This window comes from Equus caballus, chromosome 15 (genome assembly GCF_041296265.1).
Source record: "Equus caballus isolate H_3958 breed thoroughbred chromosome 15, TB-T2T, whole genome shotgun sequence".
Classification (NCBI taxonomy): Eukaryota; Metazoa; Chordata; class Mammalia; order Perissodactyla; family Equidae; genus Equus; species Equus caballus.
In genome coordinates, this window is record NC_091698.1 from 92,080,331 (window position 1) to 92,103,263 (window position 22,933).

At 38.4% G+C, this 22,933-nt stretch overlaps 1 protein-coding gene and 1 non-coding gene across 5 annotated transcripts; both read left to right on the top strand.

Moving 5' to 3' along the window:
- Nucleotides 1–224: 224 nt before the first annotated feature.
- On the top strand, nt 225–22,029 carry NT5C1B (5'-nucleotidase, cytosolic IB). Of its 4 annotated transcripts, XM_001503390.5 has the most exons (10): nt 233–369; nt 2,180–2,269; nt 2,608–2,790; nt 3,401–3,538; nt 4,844–5,287; nt 5,579–5,746; nt 7,211–7,340; nt 8,666–8,788; nt 9,176–9,360; nt 20,684–22,029. In XM_001503390.5, the coding sequence occupies exons 1-10, from the start codon at nt 337–339 to the stop codon at nt 21,014–21,016; spliced, it is 1,827 nt and encodes a 608-aa protein (XP_001503440.1). In that variant the 5' UTR covers nt 233–336; the 3' UTR covers nt 21,017–22,029. The 4 variants fall into 4 exon arrangements, with proteins under 4 accessions (XP_023475244.1, XP_001503440.1, XP_023475242.1 ...); XM_023619474.2 differs by lacking the exon at nt 3,401–3,538; XM_001503392.5 differs by lacking the exon at nt 2,608–2,790.
- On the top strand, nt 6,712–6,818 carry LOC111768251 (U6 spliceosomal RNA). The gene has a single exon (XR_002800430.1). It is a non-coding gene; the product is annotated as a U6 spliceosomal RNA (small nuclear RNA).
- Nucleotides 22,030–22,933: the final 904 nt, after the last annotated feature.

Here is a 22,933-nt window from a genome sequence, read left to right on the forward strand (position 1 = left end):
TATGATGAGTGGCATAGTAATGCCTCATGAGATTTATAAGGAAGGAAGCAGTAATATTGATATTGCCACACATTAAATATTTGAACATTGTTTAGATATCATTCCTAAAAACCCAAAAAATGATTATGAGTTGGTGTACTCAAATATGAAGAAATAATATTGCTTTTTCTTATAGTCACATATTCACAGAGTCAGTTTGTTACTATGGAATCACATACGATGTCATAAATTTGACATTCTAAATGAAAACCTAGACTGAGCAACAGGAGCAACAGGAAATGGAGCTGGGGAGAGAAAAACCTGCATAACAACAAAAGAATTTCAAGAGTTAAAGAAATGAGTCAAACATCTCTGAAACAGAAAAAGAAAGTGAGTGAATTGAACATCTTAGAATCTTGCCAAAGAGGCGAGTAAATGTAGATATCAGTCCATCGTTTATCTCTGGGAATGCTCTGCAACAATCAAATAATTTCAGATGATGACTACATGTAGAGACAAAGGAAGGCAGAGTAAAAAGAATGAAGAATGTAGAGAAAAAGGGAATTAAAGCATATAGTATGTCATTCCAATAAGTCAGCATTGATTGACATAGGCTCATATGTTATTGGTAAGAGGTGAAAACACAGTTGCTATCTTTGAGGAATCCCAGCCTAGTAGGAAACAGAATCCATAAACGAAGTACAATTCAGTGCTCAGTAAAATGATATACAAAAGACACAGGCAACACAGAGGAATGTGTCACTCTGGGAACTTCTCCCAGGTCACGCTGGGTGGGATTTTGAAGAACATTACAGTGAAGAGGAGTTACAAGGAAATAAGGGTGACCTGTAGGCAAATACAAGTCATTCACCATCAGCAGAACATAGAGATCAAACGTAGAGTGAAGGCTGTGCACGCTGGAGGTAGACAGGATATATCATGAGGCTCCTGATCTCTCTAACCAAGTGAATGAAGAATCTATCTAGAAATGAAGCATAAATTGATTTACTTTTTATAAATATCACTCTAAATAAATAGAGTGGATGGATCTAGAAGTCTGGAAGATTTGAGGCCATGAAACCTGATCAAAAGGCTATATTCTAAGAATGTAGGCCCATGATGATCTGAGGAACAAGGCAATGATAATAGGGATGGAAAAGGGGGATTGAATTTAAAATACCTTTTGGAGTTAAATTTTATGGCAGTGGTGTGGAGGGTTGATGGAAGGACTTTAGGGTTAGTTCTAGGACCAGGCAGCTATGCCATTCTCTGCAGTCACAGATTCAATCATTCAACTAACACTGATGAGATTTTTCCTGGGTGCAAATTACAGAGCACAAAATGACAGAACAGACTGGCCCTGAGCACCATGGTCTGAGCTAGAAGTTGAGCTCCTTAAACAAATAATACTAATCTTGATCACATTGCAGCTACTGAATTAGCATGAAACAATACAATTAGTATTCCAATACAATAGTATTTCCTGCAATTGAAAATGAAAACAAATATTTGAATAGGCATCCAGGAAGTAAGTTATCTTCTTGTGCCCCTCTGTGTGGTCTTCCCTATTAGTTTGTTAATAAGAAACCTCTTTTCACTCTAGACACTATGAGTAATTAGGTAATATGAATAGAGAACATGCCTGTCAATAGAGCTATACAGGATTAAAGTCCTTGATTTTAAAAATCAGACAAATATTGTAGAGGCTTAGATCCAGAGAAAATTAGAGCTATGGTTTACTAAGAAAACAAACAAGAGAACTTTCAATTCAACATAGCAAAAGAAAAAGTTCCATAAGTAGCAATCTTCAGAGAAATGGAGAGAAAAAAATGTTATATTGTGTGAGCAACTTCACATTTAATTCCAAGTTTTGTTGAACCCTGGAAAATTCTCCCACAGCATTTCCCATGCTATCATTTTTTTTTCCATGCTATCATTTTTTAAATAATAAATGCCTCCTGCCTCGAATCTATAAGCCAACAAATTTCTATATTAAAAATTTGTCTATATAGTTCCCTGATATGTGTTAGTTTTGTTCATGCTTGTTAGAACAGGGGAAAAATAATGTCTAAAATTTATATATTTTTGATATTGGCAAAGAGATAAAGTCTAATTTTTATTTATCCTTTTATTCCCAAACCCAAGGTTGTAATGCTCTTGAAATTAAAAATTAATAAATATTCTTTGTTTCCATATTAAGAATGAAAGTGGAACGAAGTACTCAAAAGACAATCTAGAAACAGAGAGAAGAAGGGATTCTGAGAAGTCGGGAGCTCGTCTGAGCACACAGGTGAGCTGACCTCTTGAGAGTTGGTGACAGAATTAAAGACCAGAAAGTATAACAGAAAATATTAGGGGGCAAGGGAGGTCTAGGAGAGAAGACTGAGCTGTCAAGATTTGTATGAAAAGATAAACAATGTCCTCACGGAGAGGTTAAGGAAAAAGTAGGAGAAACTGGTCCCCGCCTTCCCCTCCAGCACATATCCCCACGTTCAGGTAGAATATATGGTGTAGTCACCACAGCTGTTTCCTCTGCTCAGCCTATGGGAGGAGATCAGTCTTTGCTCAAATCAGGGAGGGAAGCGGAGTCTGGCCATGGCATTGACTATTTTCTGCACAATCTTTCAGATGAGGCGTGCAGTCAAACCGAATCACTCGCTGAGATGTTGCGCCATGCGGGGTCACCTGTCGTGTAGACACTGCCTTAGTGCAGCTGAGGGAACAGTACTTCTTGGCCCCTGCCGCACAATACGTATTTATATTCACATGTGCCTGTTGTGGGAGCAGGGCCGGCAGATCACCATGATAAGGGTGAGCAGAGATCAAACTACCCATTTGGAGGGGCGCCACAGGCAATCTGGGTGAGGGGAAGGATCTGGGGAATAGAAACTCTTCCACGTGCCTCTCTGTGGTCTTCTCCATTCTCGTTCCTCCTGAGGGGCATGCTGGAGGGCTCTAGTCCCTCTTACGTAGCTGCTTTGGAGCCCTGGTGCAGCCTTGTTTGGGTACCAGCTGCCTTCATCTTTGTAGTCTGGTCAAAAATGATGGCTGTGTCTTTTAGTATCTGCTAACAGGCTTATCCTCAAGGGAGGAAGGGGAAAAGGAGAAAAAATGGTCAGCTCTACTAAGTTCCATACAAAAGGAGTCACAGGTGAAAAACTATGAGACATCAGATTTGCTTCTTGGATTTAGATGCTCTTCTGAGTGGAACCCCACTTCACTGCTCCTCACAGAAGTTAGGATTGGACCAGAGCTAAAATAGTATGCAAGGGCCAAGGTGGAATTAAGGGTCATAGAGGCCAGGGACCTTCTCACTGGGTGCTGCTATGTTTTTAGCCAGACAAGCCTATTCTGTAGGCACACACATGGAAGGAGTGGGTGGTGGGGTATTACATCCCTGGGTCTCTTCTCTCCTTGAAAGGGATCACAAGAAATATCAGTGCCGAAGACAGACTCTCGAGGGTACCTTGTGCGAAATCAGTGGTCCCGAACTTCACGGAGCGCATCCATCAGAGCTCCATCAGTAGATGAGAACAGAAGCAAGACAGCCAGTCTTAAGGTAGAGAATAGAGATGAAAGGAAGGAGTACACGAGAGAACAATAACCATAACAATAATAATAATGGCTTACATTTATTGATGTTTTCTACATGCCAGGCCCTGGTCTTTACATGTTTTTGCTAATTTAGTCCTCACAAAAACCCCACTGTAAGCCCCATTTTATAGTTGAGAAAACTAAAACAGAGCAACTTGCTTAAGATTTCACACTAATAATGCTCATAGAGCTGGATTAAAATCTAGGATCTCTAGGTCTACAAGCTGCATACTTAATAAACTCTATGGTTTCTCCTTCCTTCATTCATTCAACAACTATTTACTGAGTACCCAAGACTCATAAGAGGCGTTGGAAAGGTCAACAAAGGAGATAAATTGTTGAAGAGTGTTAGATTGTGTGGCACTTTGGGCCCTTGACTAGGCCTGGCCACATAAGAAGAAAAAGTTAGTTTTGAGATTTTTTTGGATGCAGAGAGAGTGACACAGATCCAACCACTGGGAGAACAGGTATTCCTACCAATCCATCTGTCTCTGTGAAGAGTGGCTCAATAATATAATCAGAACATACCTTTCAAAACATATGAAACAATCAGAAAAACTGAAATAATAGATGGATGCTTCATAACTTATTGCACACCTTAGGGAAGAAGTCCTTTCTCTAGAACGGTTTCCTCCTATTTAGGAAGATGATTCTATCCAGCTGAGCCCCACAGGGACAGGAAGCTCTGTAGGCAATAGGCAAACACTGGATTCTCCAGCCTACCAACCTTCCCAGCAACCACTGCATTAAGAACAGGGAAAACATGGAGAGAGATGCGCCTGAGGTTTTTTGTAGAGTCTTCGGATGGGAACATCTGGTCTAGTCAACTGGAGGTCACAGATGCAGGCAGTGGCAAGCAAGGTCCCTTACTCAAGCCCTCTGCCCTAGCTTGAGGTCTCTGATTGAACAGGTATACAGGAGGCAAGTGACAGAACTTTGCAAACCATGTGCCAGCTGTCTAAGGACAGGGAAGGGGACCTGTGCCCTACCTACTGAAAAAGAAAAAAAAGTGTGAGGTGCTGATGGGGGAGCTAGGGGAAAATGAACAGACTCTCTCTGTGTCCATTTACCAGACATAGTTACTATCTGGAGCCCTGAAATGTCTGAGCCTCTTTAACCCTGCTTAGAGGAGCCGAGATAAACCAGAATCTATCTAAGGGCTAGGCATGGAACAGAGGGAAGCGGACAGTTCCTTGACTCCAGCTTGGCAGAGATGGGGAGAGGGACCTTCGGCGAACATTGAACTCAGATCCCTACTGTCTTGCCCCAGCTCCCCAATAGCTCCACGACCTCCCGGACTTCATCCACCTCCCTTAGCCAGCAAGAGTTGCCACAGCAGCTGTCGGCACAGCCCTCACCGCCCACACCTCCCATGTCTCTCGACCCGAGTCCTCCCACGCCCCCGGAGACCCAGCCCAAGAATGGGTCCCGGCGCAGCTCCAAGATGCATGAGAATCCCGAAGCCTGGGCTCACGGCATCGTACGGGACGTCCGGGACTCCCGGGACACGCAGCAGCCCCGGGAATATCAGCGCACGCCCCCCACCGAATGGAAGTCCTATGCCCAGCGTAGGGCACTCTATCCAACCCAGGAGGACCGCGACTGTGTGATCGACATGCTCCGGAAGCGAGAAGAGGAGGACGACGACGAAGCCTACTGGTCATCCGTGAAGATGCTGTATGAGAAGACCCCAAGCTGCTCGCGCCCCAGGCCGGTGAGCAGGGCCCTTGGCCATTGTACCTCGGGCGCCCCTCCTGGCAGCCCCGCAGCCCGAGCCTCTCCCAGCCTCCTTCCTCTCCTCGGTGTAGGGAAGTCCCTTCCAGTCCTCTGCTTCTCCTCCCCAAATCTGCCCCCTTCAGCCTCGGGAGGTCCCAGCCCTTGGCTGTCTCCCAGCGGTCCAAGCAGTGGCCCAGGTGTTTTCCTGCCACTCTGCCCAGAGACAAGCCCCATTCCTGATCCCTTCGGGTCTGTGTGACTGTGCCCCCGTTGGTGTCCCTCTCTGCAGCCCAAACCGAAGCATGCCATCACCATCGCTGTCTCGTCCAGGGCACTCTTCAACATGGTGGATGGCAGGAAAATCTACGAAGAAGAGGGTCTGGAAAAGTATATGGAGTATCAACTCACCAATGAGAACGTCATCTTGACCCCAGGGCCCGCGTTCCGCTTCGTCAAGGTACTCTGCAAAGATGTCTTTGGCCTGCCAGGACCCTGGGAAGGACCCAAGCCAACCCTTGGGATATCATCCAGGTTCCCTTCTAATTCATAGTCCACCCTTGACATTCTTTTCAAGTTGATCCCAGGTCAGTTTATGCTTTCACAGAGGCTTCCAGACTGTTAGGAAGGGACCCCAGCCCACAGCCCTAGATTTGGAATGTTGAGCTTGCCTAAGTGGAGTCCTAATCATGAGACCTGTTACAGAAACCTTTGTTCCCTCCCTAGAAGGAGCAGTAAGAAGCAATAATGAGTTTACCATCCCAAGTAGTAAAAATAGAACCCCTCATTAAAATTAGATGAAATTCACTTTAGCTGCTCTTGCCCCAAACATAGCATATTAAGAAAATCAAGATGCTCTTGGCACTTAGGGGCATGATTTTAACAGAGAAAGTAATGTTCTCTGAACTTATATGGAAGTGCATAGCACTTAAAACTCTGATCCTCTGGGCAGCCAGGTGGCATAGTGGTTAAGTTCCTGTGCTCCACTTCAGTGGCCCAGGACTCCTGGGTCTGGATCCCAGGAGCCAACTTACACACCACTCATCAAGCCGTGCTTGGGCTGCACCCCACATACAAAATAGAGGAAGACTGGCAACAGATGTTAGTTCAGGGCCAATCTTCCTCACCAAAAAGAGAGAGAGAGAGAGAGAGAACAGGTAGGAGAGAGAAGCCTCCATGGGGGACACCCTTCCTTCTGGAGGCCTGAGTCTTCGATGAAGTTCCACTTTAAAAAAAAACAAACAAGCAAAACACCCTCTGATCCTCTATATAACTTATACAAATATTACACACTAACATCATAACCAGGTAGAAACAAATGACACCTCCACAAGTTGTGAGTAGAAAGTGCTTATGGGGCATGGTAGAAGTATGGGAAGAAACCACAAACCTATTCTAAAGACTCGTGTTTAAAAAGCAGACAAAGAGCTCACTTTGACAGCACGTTTACTAAAATTGGAACAATACAAAGACCATTAGAATGGCTCCTGTGCAAAGATAAAATGCAGATCCATGATGCATTCTATATTTTTTACAATAAAAAATAATTGTCAGATGATCAAGAAAGGCAGATTTTATGAATCAAAAAAAATAAATAAAACCACACACACAAAACAGACAAAGCACAAAAGGGTAATCTGAGCCTTCTCTCTGCCTACCCCACAGAGATAATTCTAGTAAACCAAATGTTGTACAGTCTTCAACAAACATTACCCATCTATTCGGTAAACATTAACTGAGGTCCTGTGTATAGAGGAAGAAAATACAGAAATGAATGGCATAACCCTGCCTTAAAGGAGCTATAATCTGTCAGTGAAGAGTCCTCAGAGCTTGAATTTGACATCTATGAGATCCTTTCCCTCCAGCCTCCCAGTGCCCACCTTGCCTGGCTCTCCTTACACGCATTCGTGTTTGTAACCTGTAGGCACTGCAGCATGTCAACTGTAGACTCCGTGAGCTGTATCCTGATGAACAGGACTTATTTGATATTGTACTGATGACTAATAACCATGCCCAAGTGGGAGTGCGGCTTATAAACAGCGTCAATCACTACGGTAAGTAAAATAAATACCATGTGGAAGAACAGCTTGCTGCTCTGGAAGAGAGAAGCCACGTTATTTTGCTAACTGTGGCCTAACTAATGCAGTGTCTTTGATACTGACACCCTCTTCTGAGTGAGGAATGTTTATTTGCCTATGTCAGAACAAGAGAGGCCACGTTCATTTTTAACTTCAGCACAAAGTTGGGCCCAAAGCTCTGGACTTAACTTGTCAAGTGTGAATTTCAAAGTCTTAATCCTAGGTCCCGCAATATATTTCTCTGTTTTATGTTTCTCACTTCTGAACTTGACTTCAAGGAGCCGTCGACCCAGAGGCTTTCTCTGTGTGATCAAACTCCTTGCTCACCACAGATACATGGTAAAGGTTGAAAGGTTTTCACCTTTTCTTTCCACTCTTAAAATCTGATTCTTCCTGGCTGTTCTCCCCACACATCAAATCTATACTCATGCCCCCAAATTGTCTTTGTTCCTTTATATGGAAAATTTGATTGACTCTAGTCTCTTCCTAGCATTTCCATCAGTATGTTGGAGACTTTAAGAGAAAGTCATTTTTCCTGTTATGGAATTACCTGACTTCTTATTTGGGGACCGTTAGCCTATTTTCTAAGAGACAAATCTAGTCTTATGGGTATGTCAAGTCAAAATAAGGTTTAAATTTTGCATATTTAAATTCTAGGTTTAAATTGGGCATATTTATAAATAATCAAGATGTATTACAAGGTGTGAGTTTTATATTATCCTAATTATACAATTGTTGTTGATTTGAAAGGCATTCAATGGTATATTAATGCTTAGTCTGCTAATAATTGTATTTAAAATTTCAAGTCAGGAAAGAGACAATTTTAGACCTTTCGTTGTTGTTTTTAGAAAATAGTTTAAATCCTAGTATACCTGTTATTACTATTGTATTGTTACCGAAGAAATACAGAAACGGTACTTAAAGTGGTACACACCTTAACTGGCCCTTTCAACAAGAGGCTGTAGTTGAAGGAAAAGAGCACTGTTCTAGTCTAGACAAGAGAAAATGTGAACCCGCAGGCTTAGACCAGTCTTTACATCTCAGTTTATTTTTCTGTACCAAGGATAATAATGCTTGCCTTAGAGTTTTTGTGAAAGTAAACTGTCATGGTCTATGTGGATATACTTCAAAAACTATCAGGTACCAAATAGCTGAGACACTTTGCAATACTGGTGCTATGAAGGCAATTCTGAAACCTCAATAAGCACTCAGTTACTCCTAAGGTAACTTTTATTTGCATTTACAGTAAGTATATTGGCTTTAGTCTCTGACATAATAAATTCTTTCTTGCCCAATAATAGGATTACTAATTGACCGCTTCTGTCTGACTGGTGGAAAAAGCCCCATTGGCTATTTGAAGGCATATCTTACCAACCTGTATCTTTCTGCGGATTCTGAAAAAGTACAAGAAGCAATACAAGAAGGTATTGGTTTGGTTTTATCCCTCTGGTTAATAAAGAGGTTTGTGCTAGTGATTCCTTCCATTTGGGCTTCACTTATGATTGTGGTTTATGTCCTTGGATTTGCAGCCGAGGTGCTTCCACACTGCCAGCCCTTAAGCTTGTCTTTTAAAGCTTTGACCTTCCTGAAGGTGGACATCCTCAGTGATTGTCCTACAACCCATTTTATACTTTCCCATCCCTTACAGAAACCAATGTAGGGCGTAGACCACTCTTCCGAGTCGTGTGGCTGTGAAGAGGAGTAATAGCTAGAGAGGAAATGTGAGGTCTCGGAGGACTTTTTTTTTCATGGTAGAAACTAAAATTCATGGCCCTGAGAAGTGTATTAATCAATCCCCCTGGATCTGCCAGGAATCGCCTCTGCAACAATGTTTGATGGAGCCAAAGACATAGCTTACTGTGACACACAGCTCCGCGTGGCCTTTGATGGGGACGCTGTCCTCTTCTCTGATGAGTCTGATCATATTGCCAAGGAGCACGGGCTGGACAAATTCTTTCAACATGAAGCACTGTTTGAGAATAAGCCTCTTGCTCAGGTAGGTTCAATAGGCTCTAATTAATTTTGATCTACCTATTTTCCAACATATAGAGAAAAATATTTGTTCATTGTGATGGCTTTTAAATTATTTTAGGCAGGCCACTCCTCAGTTCTTATCCTTTGCTGTTTTCTTCCTTTCTTTTGTGAACTCCTCATTTTGAAGCATCTGCTGCTGACTTTTTTTTTTTTTTGTAATTTTAGCATTCTTTTATCTATCCTTTTGGAAATGTTCCTATGATCTTATGATAATGAGTTCACCTCCTCCAAATTATTAGTAACAGAGGTAATACAACTTACCAAGAAGCCACGTCTAAACAATAGGTTCTCAAAATAGTAAAGTCATTTCTAGTAGGGCCATAAACATTTGTTGAACGTCTCCGTCCATAACCTCAGACTCCATAAAAGAATCACTTAATTGAAAAAATCTGTAAAACTGAGAGCTTAAATTGAATCAAATAAGGGGCTTCCAACAAGTGCAAACTATGAGCATCTATTCAAACTGAAACGGAATATTTAGGTTTTTGGAGTCAATCCATGAACTGATATGTTAAAGTCACGGTCGAGAATGAACAAAACCTGTAACTTCTGAACCAAAGGGAATTTGAAACATCAAAACATTCTCCAAACTGAATCTGAACTGATGGATCATTCAGTTTTAATCTATGAACCTTACCAATGAATTTAATTGGCCTTTTTTTTTCTCAGCTCTTCTTGAACTTAAGATAAACTTAAATACGTATTGTTATTTTTTATTACATTTACAAAAGTATGAATAGGCTAGTTGAAGGCTGAAAAGTTTAACTAACTCACCTCATGGTACAGCAAATAATATTTAAACTGTATTTGCATGTGTGCGTGTGTCTTTAACTTCATAGCCCCTTCCTAAATAGCTTCCTTGGAAGCCTTGATCTCATGTTATGAAGTTGTTCAGTGTTAACAAAGCTTACTAGTGAGAGGAAGGTCCTTTGTTATCTTTTACATAAGTCTGCTTTGCTCAAATTCAGAGCCTGTCGTATATTATGAGCCTTTAACTATTACTGAAATGTGGAAGATCTCTAAAAAAAGAACACTTCAAAAGTTCAAAAGAAGAATTACTTCAAGATAATCTTAAAATACCATTTTCTCTTCTCATCACCTAAATAATCCAAATTTCTTTTAGATTTGGCATTTATCAGTTCTTTTTTCTGTGTTTTAAGTCATTTTATTTTTCCATTAGACAACTGAAATTGTGAAATCCAACACTAGTCATTGCACGAATACCCCACAATTTTCTGCTAAGCATACTTGTTTTCGTTATGCAGTCCTTCTGGAAGTGGATAAAAATGCTGGTTTTTTTTACATAGAGAGGATAGCTTTTCTATAAAGACCAGGCTTCGCCACGTGTTCCACTGATGAGAAAGAAGTCATAAGGTACAATTCATACCCAAGGCTTTCAAGTAAGTTGGTCCTGGGGCCTTGATTTGGTCGTGACAATGTCCTAATTGTCTCAGATAGAGGAGATGTGAGAGTCACCCTTAAATGGAACAGATGGAGAGGATTAATTTGACCACTCTCAATGTAGTCTCCAGTGTAGTACCATGACTAGTAATGGATGTCCCCTGATTTGATCTCTACCTCATCTTGCCATTGTGGAATAGTGGTCTCCAAGTATTTGTGTATATGTGCATGCATGTATGTGTTTTAATCAGAATTGTTGATGTGTAACTTACATACATTAAAATTCATTTTTAGTGAATGGTTCTAAGAAATTTGACAAACACATACAGTTGTGAAACCACAACCAAACTCAAAATACTCAACATATTCAAAAAATTCCTTCCTGCCTCTTTGTAGTCATCCTAGCCCCCTATCTCCAGATCTGTCAACCACTAATCTGATTCTGCCCCTATAACTTTGCCTTTTCCAGACATCATATAAATGGAGCCACACAGGATACAATCATTTGAATCTGACTTCTTTTATTTAGCATAATACATCTGAGATTCATCCATGTCATTCCATGTGTCAGTACTTTGTTCCTTTTTATTGCTGAGTAGTAGTCTGTTCTGTGAATGTACCACATTTTCTTTATCCATTTACATGTTAGAAAATATTTAGGTCATTTCCAGTTTGGGGCATTTATAAATAAAGCACTTTAAAATATTTGCTTTAAATGCACAGGGTTTGGTGTAAACAAGGTCTCATTTCTCTTGGGTAGATACTTAGGAGTGGGATTACTAGATGACATGTCAAGTATATGTTTAACTTTATAAGATACTGCAAAACAATTTTCCAAAGTGAGCTTACCACTTTGCATCCCCAACACCACTATGTGAGATTTTGTTGCTCTGCATCCTTGCCAGTAATTGACAGTGTCAGCTGTTTGTTTGTTTTAAGCTATTCTAGTGATTATATTATGGTATCTCATTGTGGTTTTAATCTGCATTTCCTTAATCACAAATGATATCAAATATCTTATCAGGTGCTTATTTGCCATCATATGGATTCTTTGGCAAACATATCGGTTCAAATTGCTTGCTCATTTGTACTTGGTTGTTTGGTTTGTTATTACTGAAGTTTGAGAATTCTTTATATATTCTGGATACAAGTCCTTTATCAAACATGTGTTTCGCAAATATTTTCTCTCAGTCTGTGCTTGTCTTTTCAGTCTCTTAACATCTTTCAGCATCTTTCAATGAGCAGAAACATAATTTTGATGAAGTTTAATTTATCAATTTGTTCCTTTATGAATTGTGCTTTTAATATCATATCTAAGAAATCTTTGCCTAATCCAAAGTCACAAAAGTTTTCTCCTATGTTTTTGTACAGAGGTTTTATAATTTTAGGCTTTATTTTTCTTAGGATTAGGAATTATTTTGAGTTTATTTGTGATTCGTGCAAAGTATTGGTTAAGGTTCATTTTTGCTGTTTATGTATAACCTAATTGTTCCAGCACTATCTGTGGAAAAGACTGGCTTTCTGCTCCTTTAATATAGGTATCTATCCTTTTACCATCACATTGTCTTTTTTCTGCTGAGGAAGATTTGCCCTGAGCTATCATCTGTTGCCAGTCTTCCTCTATTTTGTATGTGGGTGGCCACAACAGATGGCCACTGATGAGTGGTGTAGGTCTGCGCCCCAGGAGCCATACCCAGGTGGCCAAAGTGGAGTGTACTGAACTTAACCACTAGGCCACCTGGCCAGCCCCACACTGTCTTGATTATCATAGTTTTATAGTAAGTCTTGGGATCACATGATGCAAGATATCTGAATTTGTTATTTTTCAGAATTTTTCTTGGATATTCTGATTCCTTTTCATTTTCATATACATTTAAGAATTAGCTTGTCCATTTATGGGAAAAAAAATCCTGCTGGAATTTTTATTGTGATTATGTTGAATTTATAGCTAAATCTTGGGAGAATAAATATCTTAACAATGTCACATCTCTTAGTCCATGGACATGGTATATCTCTCCATGTATATAGGTCATCTTTGATTTTTTTCATCAAAGTTTTGTTTTTCAACATACAAATATCATACATATTTTGTTAGATTTATACCTAAGTATTTCATACTTTTTGGTGCTATTGTAAATGGTACTTTAAGAATTTTAATTTCCAAATTGTTTACTGCAAATATGCAAAAACACAACTGGTTTTTGTATATTTACCATGTATCCTGAAACTTTGTTAAAGTCACTTGTTACTCATAGTACAATTTCTGTAGATTATTTGAGATTTTCTATGTAGATAATGTTCAACGCTTTTATTTCTATGTTTCAATTCTGTATATCTTTTCATCTTTCTTGCCTACAACCCTTGGTGGTACATTTAGTACAATGCTCAATAAGAGTGATGAGAGTGGACATTCTTGCCTTGTTCCTTGATCGTAGGGGGACATCAGTCCGCCTTTAACTCTTTTTTTTTTTTTTTTTTGCTGAGCCAACAGCTGTTGCCAATCTTCCTCTTTGTTTTTGATGAAGAAGATTCTCCCTGAGCTAACATCTGTTGCCAGTCTTCTATTTTATATGTGAGCCACCACCACAGCATGGCCACTGATAGACAAATGGTGAAGGTCTGCACCCGGGAACCAAACCTGGGCTGCCAAAGTGGAGCACAGCAAACTTAACCCCTAGGACAACGGGGCTGGCCCTCAGTCTTTGGCTCTTAAGTATATTATCTATAGGATTTTTTCAAGATGTCTTTTGTTAGGTTAAGGGAGTTGCCTTCTATTCCTATTTTTTTGAGAGCTTTTATAATAAATGCATGCTGAATTTTGTCAAATGTCTTTTCTACATCTATTGAGAAAATCATGTAGCTTCTCTGGTCTGTTGATATGTAAATTATTTTAAAGGATTTAAAAATGTTGAAGCATCTTTACTTTGCTAGTATAAAATCATCTTGGCCACGTTGTATTATCCTTTTTTATATCACTGGATCCAATTTGTTAAAATTTAGTTTAGAAATCTTTTTGCCTTTATGCTCCTGAGGGATATATCTTACAGAGTAATGCTGACCTCATAAAATGAAGGGGAAGTATTTTCTCCCTGTCTGTTTTTTGGAAGACTTTGTGTAGAGTTGGTATTATTTCTTCTTTAAATGTGTGGTAGAATTCTCCAGAGAAGGCTTCTGGGCTTGGACTTTTCTTTGTAGGAAGGTTTTTAACTAACAATTCAATTATTTTTAATAGATATAGAATGACTATTCAGATTTTCTTTCTTCTCCTTCCTTTTCCGGAAGTTTATTAGTTTGTGTCTTCCAAGGAATTTGTCTATTTCATTTAAGTCATTGAATTCCTGGGAATAAAGTTTTTCCTATTTTCTTATTATGCTTTTGCTATATTTAATGAGGTATCCCTTTTCCATTCCTGGTGTTAGTAATATTTGTCTTCTCTTCCTCCTGCCCCTCCTCTTTGGTCAATCCAGCTAGACTTTAACAATTTTATTCATCTTTTCAATAACCAGCTCTCCCTAAGTTTTTAAAGGTGGAAGTTGGGGCCACTGATTTGAGACTTCTCTTTTTTTAAAATAATAATTTAATACTATAAAGTTTCCTCTAAATGCTGCTGTAGTTACATCCCACATATTTTGATAGGTGGTTTGAAATTTTCATCCAATCCAAAGTATTTTTTAATTTCCCTGTGACTTCCTCTTTTACTTATGGGTTATTTAGATGTGGGTTGTTTAATTGTCAAATATTTGGAATTTTCCAAGATACCTTTCTGTTCTTGATTCCAAGTAGAATTATCTTGTGGTAAGAGAATATATTTTGTGTGATTTTAATTATTTAAATTTGTTGAGGAGTGTTTTATGCCCAGAATATGGTCTATCTTGGTGAATGTTTCATGTGTACTTGAAAAGAATATTTATTTGGCTGTTGTTGGGTTGAGTATTTAATAAATGTCCCTCAGATTAAGTAAATTGATAGTGTACTATTCAGGCCATATTGCATAGGTTTTTAATATTGTCCATGATTTTCTGTGTACTTCTATCCACTATTGAGGAGGCAGCATTTAAGGATTAATTGAGGATTAGTCTATTTCTCCTTTCAATTATATCAGTTTTGCTTCATGTATTTTTAATCTCCATTGTTCAGTGCCCAAATATTTAGGATTACTATATCTTCTTGGTAAAGTAATCCCTTTTCATTATGCAATGCCCCTCTGTCTGATATTCATACAACCACTCTAGTCTTTGTTTTTGTGGTTTTTTTGGACTGATATTTGCATGGCATATCCTTTCTATGTTTTTACTTTTAACCTATGTTTTTTCATTTAAATTCTATGTTTAAATTTGTTCTTGCAGATATTATATAGTTCATGTTGCTTTTTTTGTACAACACAAAGAGAGATCTGACGATCTCTGTGTTTTAATTGCTGTTTTTAGACCATATACATTTAATGTGATCATTACTTTGGTTGGATTAAAATCTGCCATCTTCCTAGTTTCTTCTAGTATGTTCTGTTGTTTCCTTTGCCTTTTCTTTTCGCTTTTGAATTTATTGTGTGCGTTGTATGTTTTTAGGATTCTGTTTTATCTACACTAGTGACTTATTACTTATTTTAAATTTTTTAGTGGTTACCCTAGGACTTACAATATAAAACTTTAAGCAATCACAGTCTACTTTCAAATAATATTATACAACATTGTTTATACTGTAAGAACCTTACAATAGTATATTCAAAATCTCTCCCTTCCATGTTTTGTGTTATTGTCATACATTTGACTTTCACATATACTATAAACTCACAATATCTTACTGCTATTTTTTATTTGGGTAATCAAGCACCTTTAGAATAAGGATAAGACAAAAAATATATCTTTTTTTGTATGCATCTTCATTCTAATCATTTCATGTCCAGGGATCTTCATTTCTTTGTAAAGATCCAGGTTTTTCTGTGGTATCATATTCCCTTTGCCAGAAGACCACCTTTTAACATTTCACGTAGAACTAATATGTAGTTAAGGAAAGCTCTCTGTTTTTTTTTGTTTTTTTTTTTTTGCCTGAAAATGTCTTTATTGTCCTTCATTTAAGAAAAATATTTTGACTGGATATAGCTTTCTGCATTTACTGTATTTTTCTTTCAGCACTTTAAAGATCCTCATCCATTCTCTTCTCATTTGCATAGATTCTGACAACAAATTGTTTAAGATTCTTATTTTTGGTCATCTGTATGTAATGTCTCTACTTTTCTCCTGCTGCCTTGAAGATTTTCTATATTTCTTTGTGTTTCAATAGTTTGTGTTTCAATAGTTTGAATATGGGGTGTGTGTGTGTGTGTGTGTGTCTATGTTCCATAGCATTTCAATGACTTCTCCTTTTTTCCCCCACTCTTTTTTCTCTTTATTTTCAGTTCGGGTCATTTCCACTGAACAGTCTTCAAGTTCACTGATTCTTTCCTCAGCTATGTTAATTCTATTGATGAATCTATCAAAAGCATCATCATTTCTATACTATAATTCTACTTCTAGCATTTCCATTCAACTCTTATCTTTTCTATCACTTTGCTGAAATTACTAGTCTACTAATATATGTCATCCACCTTTTAATACAGTTGTTAAGATGTTAATCATAGTTATTTTCAATTCCCTTTGCTATATTTTTGATATCCAGGTCATCACTGACTCTTCTTCTGTTACTTACTTTCTCTTGAAAGTTGATTGCTCATTTTGTTTTCTTTGGTTTGGTTTTATTGCAGCCTCATAAATCTTTGATTAAATTCCAATAAGTGTGAAAACAGTTGAGGTTTTGGTAAATAGTATTTTTGCCTGGTAATAGGCATGCCTTCTTTTCTGCTAGCAATTAGGGTGATGAATTAAGTCAATCAAATCAGAAGTTTGACTAGGTACACATTTTGTTGTTGCTACTGTTACTTTCATTTCACCACAGGCATCAGATTCCTCTAATAGGGTACTGGAGGGTTTTTCACAGTATTCCTTTTCCATTTTCAGCTTTAGCACTTCCTTTTGTGTCCCTGCCTCAGAGATGGTCTCCTCATTGTTCACCCTCTCCCAACTGTTACTTGTTTGTTTCTGCCAGCCAGGTTGGTGATGTGGGGCATGGAATTCTCTGTTGTACTAGTAAAGCCTAAATCTAAGACAGTGCTTGTATCTCCCTAGGTTTTAGGGATGAAGTTTTATCATTGATCCTGCCATTCCCGCAGTGATAGGAGATATCTAATAGTGTTGGTCCATAACAGTCTCTTGTCCCTTTCCCAGGAGTGGAAGGTTTTTCCTTTCCCCTTCCCCCATAGCAGATCTTTACCTGTGCTATGGGGGTAACAGTGTTTGAAGCCTTTCTTTTAGCAGCTTAAGACTTTTGCTCCCTAGGACATACAAGACAAGGTGGAGTTTTAGTCTTTTCTCACAGTGGCAGCTGCTCCTCTCCTCTAAGCCTGCACCACCAAGGATTGCATTCTTTCCTCTCTCACCCTGCCTGCAGTCTTTCTCATAAGCAACTAGTGATGTCCATGGAAAAAAATCCTGTAAGGGAGTGTGTATTTCTTGTGTCCATGGCTTCCAGGGCTTCTATGCTCTCCCATTAGCCCACGTTTGTCCTTTATCAACTTGCTTTAAAAAATTACTGAACTTTTCATACCTACTTGTATGGTGTCTGGTATGTCTTCCTTCAGTGCTCTGCCAAAGATCTGCCAGTGCTTGAATTCCATCTGTCTTTGAAGATACCGTAGAGTTTTTCCTTAGTTTTTTTTCCCTTAGATTTCATGTTATTTGGTTGCCCTGTTACCCCTACTCTCTAATGGGTTCAAGAAAACTTGATATTTTACATTATCTGGCTTTTTCTTGCTGTTAGGATAGGAGTAACAGTCTTTCCATCTTTCTACATCCTAGGCAGATTTCAAATGTTTTAAATCATATAGCTCCTCAAAACGGTATTTTTGAGTAACTTTCCCTCATATTTCTATATTTTTTGATACATTATATACTTGTACTACTGCACAAATATATAAATCAAAAACATACTCAAAAATAGAAGTAAGAAAACATGCTATGCATACTTGGATGAATATGGTGACATAAACTGACCAGTCCCTATTTACTCCCTTTGGAAATCACTCAAAATCACAAGGAGAACAGTGTTCCTCTGTGTTTCAGAGACAAACTGTGAGCAGAGTGGCTCCTGCCAATAGTCACTACACCTCCTTTGCTGATGTTGCCAAAAAAAAACAAGTTTTAGTTTTTTTTCTTTTTTTTTACATATATATATGCCTCTCACCTTTAAGAAGTGAGTTTTTACTAGTTTCTTTCTGATTTATGGAGCCTGAGAGAAAATCTAAAGAAATGATCACATAGATAAGCCATGTTTGTAGAAAACAGTTTTTTTCAGTGACAGCAAAGAAGAAGGGAGCTTTTGAATTGTGAAAACAAGTCAGTCTTAAAATACTATCCTTGACCTTCCCCCAGAAACTCTCTAATTATTACATGGAAAACCAATCTACTTCAGTGATGAGTAATAAAAAGAGAATGAGCATAGAACATCTGTAAAGATACTATGAGAAAAAGGCAGACAAAGAAGAGCAAACTCCAATAACAGAAGAACTCTCACTAGAATAGTTGCCAAAGTATGGGTGAAATTTTTGACTAAACATTTGCCATGGCTTTTAAAAACTTAATAAAGCAGGGTCTTAATGTAGAAATCCAAGAATCAGGAAAGAGATGATAAAACGTTAAATGATAGAACTCTGGAAATGAGTAGAATTGAAAAAAAAGATTTTAGAGAGAAAAGTGACAGATAAAGATCATGAGTAAAGAAAATCCAACATATGCATAATTGGAATCCCTAAAGAAAAACACTGAAATTATGTTCTGTGGGAAGCAGGAAAGGTCTGTGTGTGGTAAAGATGAAAATTTATATGAAAATATAAATCAAGAAAACATGCTGAATTATCAGAAGATTTTAATGCATACATTAAACTATTAAATGATTAAAGGCCACATTATGTAATAGGGAAATTGAACAGAATGATCATCACTAAGGAATGTCCCAGTAAAATGATTTGATTCAAAGATGAAAAAGTTATTCTTTGGGAAGACTGCACACACAAGTGAGGCAAAAAAATCAAGCTGTCCTCCATATTGTCTGTAGCAGCACTCTATAGCAAAACACAGTGGGGCACTCCTTATAAAATCAAATGGAAGGGCCTGCCCCATGGCCAAGTGGTTTAGTTTGTGCACTCCACTTTGGTGGCCCAGGGTTTCGCCAGTTGGGATCCTGGGCATGGACATGGCACTGTTTATCAAGCCATGGTGCGGTGACATCTCACATAGCACAACCAGAAGGACCTACAACTAGAATATACAACTATGTACTGGGGGCTTTGGGGATAAGAAGAAGAAGGAAAAAATAATGAAGAAGAAGATTGGCAACAGATGTTAGCTCAGGTTCCAATTTTTTAAAAAAAAACTTAAAATAAGATTAAATGGAGAGAAAAATACAAATCAGAGATTCTCTACACAGCCAAAAGTTCATTCAAGTAAACAGGAAAGAAATCAACAGTTGAAAACATACTGTATTCTCAGGGATTTTTATTTCCATAAGATATTCTTGAGAAAACTAGTACTAAAGAACACATTTTGACCAAGATGTATATGACTAGAAACACAAAGGCATAAATGGGCATAAAATATATTTAACCATAGAGCTAAAACTAAAACAATTGTAGAGATTAGGGTGACAGACAAGAAAGCACATATTATGAGCCCTAACAATGTAGAAATTATATAACTAATGAAAACTGGAACAATGTGGAGGAAAAGGTCTAAAGAAGATTAAGTATGCTGATATCTTCAGTTATAATAGCTGATCAAAGGATAATATGTTAACATGATAAATAGAAATATAAGAATATTTAGCAATGCGAATGTAAACACCAAGAAAGACGAAATAAGTAAAATTAGATAGTTGAAGAAGAAATAGAGGATAAGAGAAGAGTGAAGAAGTACCCTAATTTCATTATTTCTCAGTGAAAAAAAATAAGACTCTGGATTAAAAAAAACAAAGGACTGAGGATACTATAAAAAATTAGTTATAAAGGTAACCAATAGAAGGAAATAATACAAACCTTCCTAAATGTTAAAAGAAACACACATACACACATGCACAAAGAAAAAAGACACTTGTTAGTGGACAATCCTTTAAAATCTTTAAACATGAAAAATGCAATAAAAATCATAAGACAAAAGCATTATCACATATATTTGTAATACCAATAAAAATAAATGGCCTAAAATTCAACTTTTATTTTAAAAATTAAGTCTTTCCAATTTTGTTACATAGCAAAGTCCAATTCTATGCTCCATACCAGAGATACAGCTAAAACTAAGTGTTCGGAAAAGTTGAAGATAAAAGTATGAAGCGATACAAAGTAATTATAATACAAGACAAGGTTTGATTCAAGCCAAGAAGGCATTGAATGACATAAGGGAGTATACTTTATAACATTAAAATGTACAATTCACAAAAAGCAAATTGAAAGAGTTGTGCTTTTGGTGATTATATGAACTTTATATAGAGTATCCCATTTTGCCATGGACAGTTTATGTCTGTTGCCCTGGTTTAACTTTTTATAGAACCTTGTTTATTCTTAAAATATCTGTGCTTCCATAGTGAATTATATAATCATCCTATGTTTAATCCAGGAATGCAAGGATGGTTCCATATAAGGAACTGTATTCACATAAATCCAAGGAGTCTCAGCATTGTGCCATCAGCCTTGAGACATGCAGTATTATATTCTTTTATAAGCTCTTGTAAGCCTCTGCTTTTTCAGCATTCACTTCCTTTGGCTCACTGGATCACAGCTGTGACATATGTTCCTTTTACAGGGTCCCTTGAAAGGCTTTCTGGAAGATTTAGGCAGACTGCAAAAGAAGTTTTATGCCAAAGACGAACGGTTACTTTGCCCTATCAGGACCTACCTGGTTACAGCCAGGAGTGCAGCCAGTTCAGGAGCCCGCGTGCTGAAAACCCTTCGCCGATGGGGTCTAGAAATAGATGAAGCTCTTTTCCTTGCTGGAGCTCCTAAAGGTCCCATCTTGGTGAAGATAAGGCCTCACATCTTCTTTGATGACCAAATGTTCCACATTCAAGGGGCACAGAAATTCGGCACCGTCACAGCTCATGTACCTTATGGCATTAGTCAAAAAATGAACACTTAGGGTTGGGGAGGAGAAATAAAGTAGTGAGTGTGATATTCAGAAGCCACTTCTTGTGGATCTCTAGGGTAATTATATAGGCATTTTAGAATATTGGACCTCAGAACTCAGCCCATTTGGAAAGGTTTTCCCTTGAGTTTTGTTAAACATTTTGAACCCTCAAGTTACCTTCAAGCTACTTCTCTTCGAGCTGTCAGTGCTGTTGTATACCATTGCACCTACTTTTGTGTGTAAGTCATAAGGACGACTCTTTACAAGTTTAGAACTTGAATGCTCGAATGCTTAAAGGGCTCTGTCAGAAGCCTACTTAGTTTTACAAAGCATTGCTCTTTTTTGGATGTCAGTAGATAGAATGAATTGTTATCCATCATCATTATAGAACAGTGGTCTTCAAAGATGGAAAGAGTAAAGTACACTCTTGAAAATTAGGGCTTTTTAGCCTGTTGCCTCTATTACCAGACTTTTAATCAGAGCAAAATGAAAATGTCACTCCACCTGCATGAGTATACCAATTTGACAGTGCTCATTCAGGAATAAATCAGCTGGTTATTCATACAGGGCCCTTTCCATCTAAGATGAGCTCAGAGAGAACCTCCTGGGAAGGAGTCTTTGAATCTTGTTAGGTGGGTTCATTGTCTGTGGACCACAGGGCTTCATATTTGAAGTCTCTGGCTTTGGGCCTGGAGGGTAGGCCCAATGTTTGTATGAGAGAAAAAAACCCTTGGCCTCCACTTCAAAATGTGACATGAAGTACAGTATCCTAGCCTTTCATTGTTGTCATTCTGTTGTGATTTTTGTTTTGTGTTCAAAAAACATTAATTGATTATTAACCATAATCTACCAGACATTCGGCAGTGAGCTGGTTATTTTCACGTTACCTCATTTTCTCTTCAACCAAACATTTGTGACATCATATTATTATTACCTTCCTTTTTATCAAGGAACCTAAGATTCAAAAAGATTAAGTAACTTATCCAAGGATGTGCAGCTAATAAATGGTATGACTAAGATTCAAATTCAAGTCTTACTTACTTCAAAAGTTATATGCTGTCTATTTTCTCTGTGTTATATAGCCTTCCAAATTGAGTTGTTCTTAATTCCATGGCCCAAGGACCCATCATGAACAGATTTGTCATTCCATTATGTTCTGTGCTTAAGCTACACAGCAGTTATACTGCACGTCTGGGGATTCCTCTCCTCCTCTCTCTGCTTCACTCCCTCTCTTGCTCTTTCTCCCTCCCCATCTCCATCTCTCCCCCATCCAGACATACATATTCCACCCCTGGCTCTAGTTAAACACCACTGCTGACATACATCTTTTGATCTGCTTCCTAATTTGATGTAAGCCAGTCCAAAATATATCAGTCATAACACTTATTGAATACCTACCATTTTCTCCGCATTTCCCAATGTGAAGACCACAAAGGAGACTCAGACATAACGCCATCCTTTAGGAAATTTAAAACCTTAACAATCCTGTAGAGGAAGTCAAATGTGCAAACTCAAATAGCCAACACTAGGGGGCTGTTTGTCCTCAGTGCCAAGTGAGGGTCACACATGAGGTTGAAGCACAGATCTGTGTGGGGTGGAAGTGGTCTGGAAATGGAGAGAACTGAGCAGGACTTTGAAGGACAGGAAAGATGTGGATGGACAGAAAGGAAGAGAGAGAGGAAACAGATGTGCTCTGGGCTCTGTGAGTTTGAGAAGCAGCTTCAAACTACAGACAGGGTGGAATACAGGCCCATCCTTCATGATTTCTGTTCCTGGCGCCACTAATCCTCAGTGACAGTGCTCTTTCCCACCTCTGAGATCCATCCTCAGCACTCATAAGAGACCTTCTTCTGGCACTCTACCCCTTTTCTCTTGGTATTGTGACTATTCATTGCATGTTATATCCTTCTCAAATGTAAGGGAGTGGAG

Bases quoted from the DNA above. Each gene is read 5' to 3' on its own strand.
- NT5C1B (XM_001503390.5), top strand. From the start codon at position 337: ATGAGTCAAACATCTCTGAAACAGAAAAAGAAA. The intron at 5,288-5,578 runs GTGAGCAGGGCC...CCCTCTCTGCAG, and splicing joins GCTGCTCGCGCCCCAGGCCG to CCCAAACCGAAGCATGCCAT. The intron at 7,341-8,665 runs GTAAGTAAAATA...GCCCAATAATAG, and splicing joins AAACAGCGTCAATCACTACG to GATTACTAATTGACCGCTTC.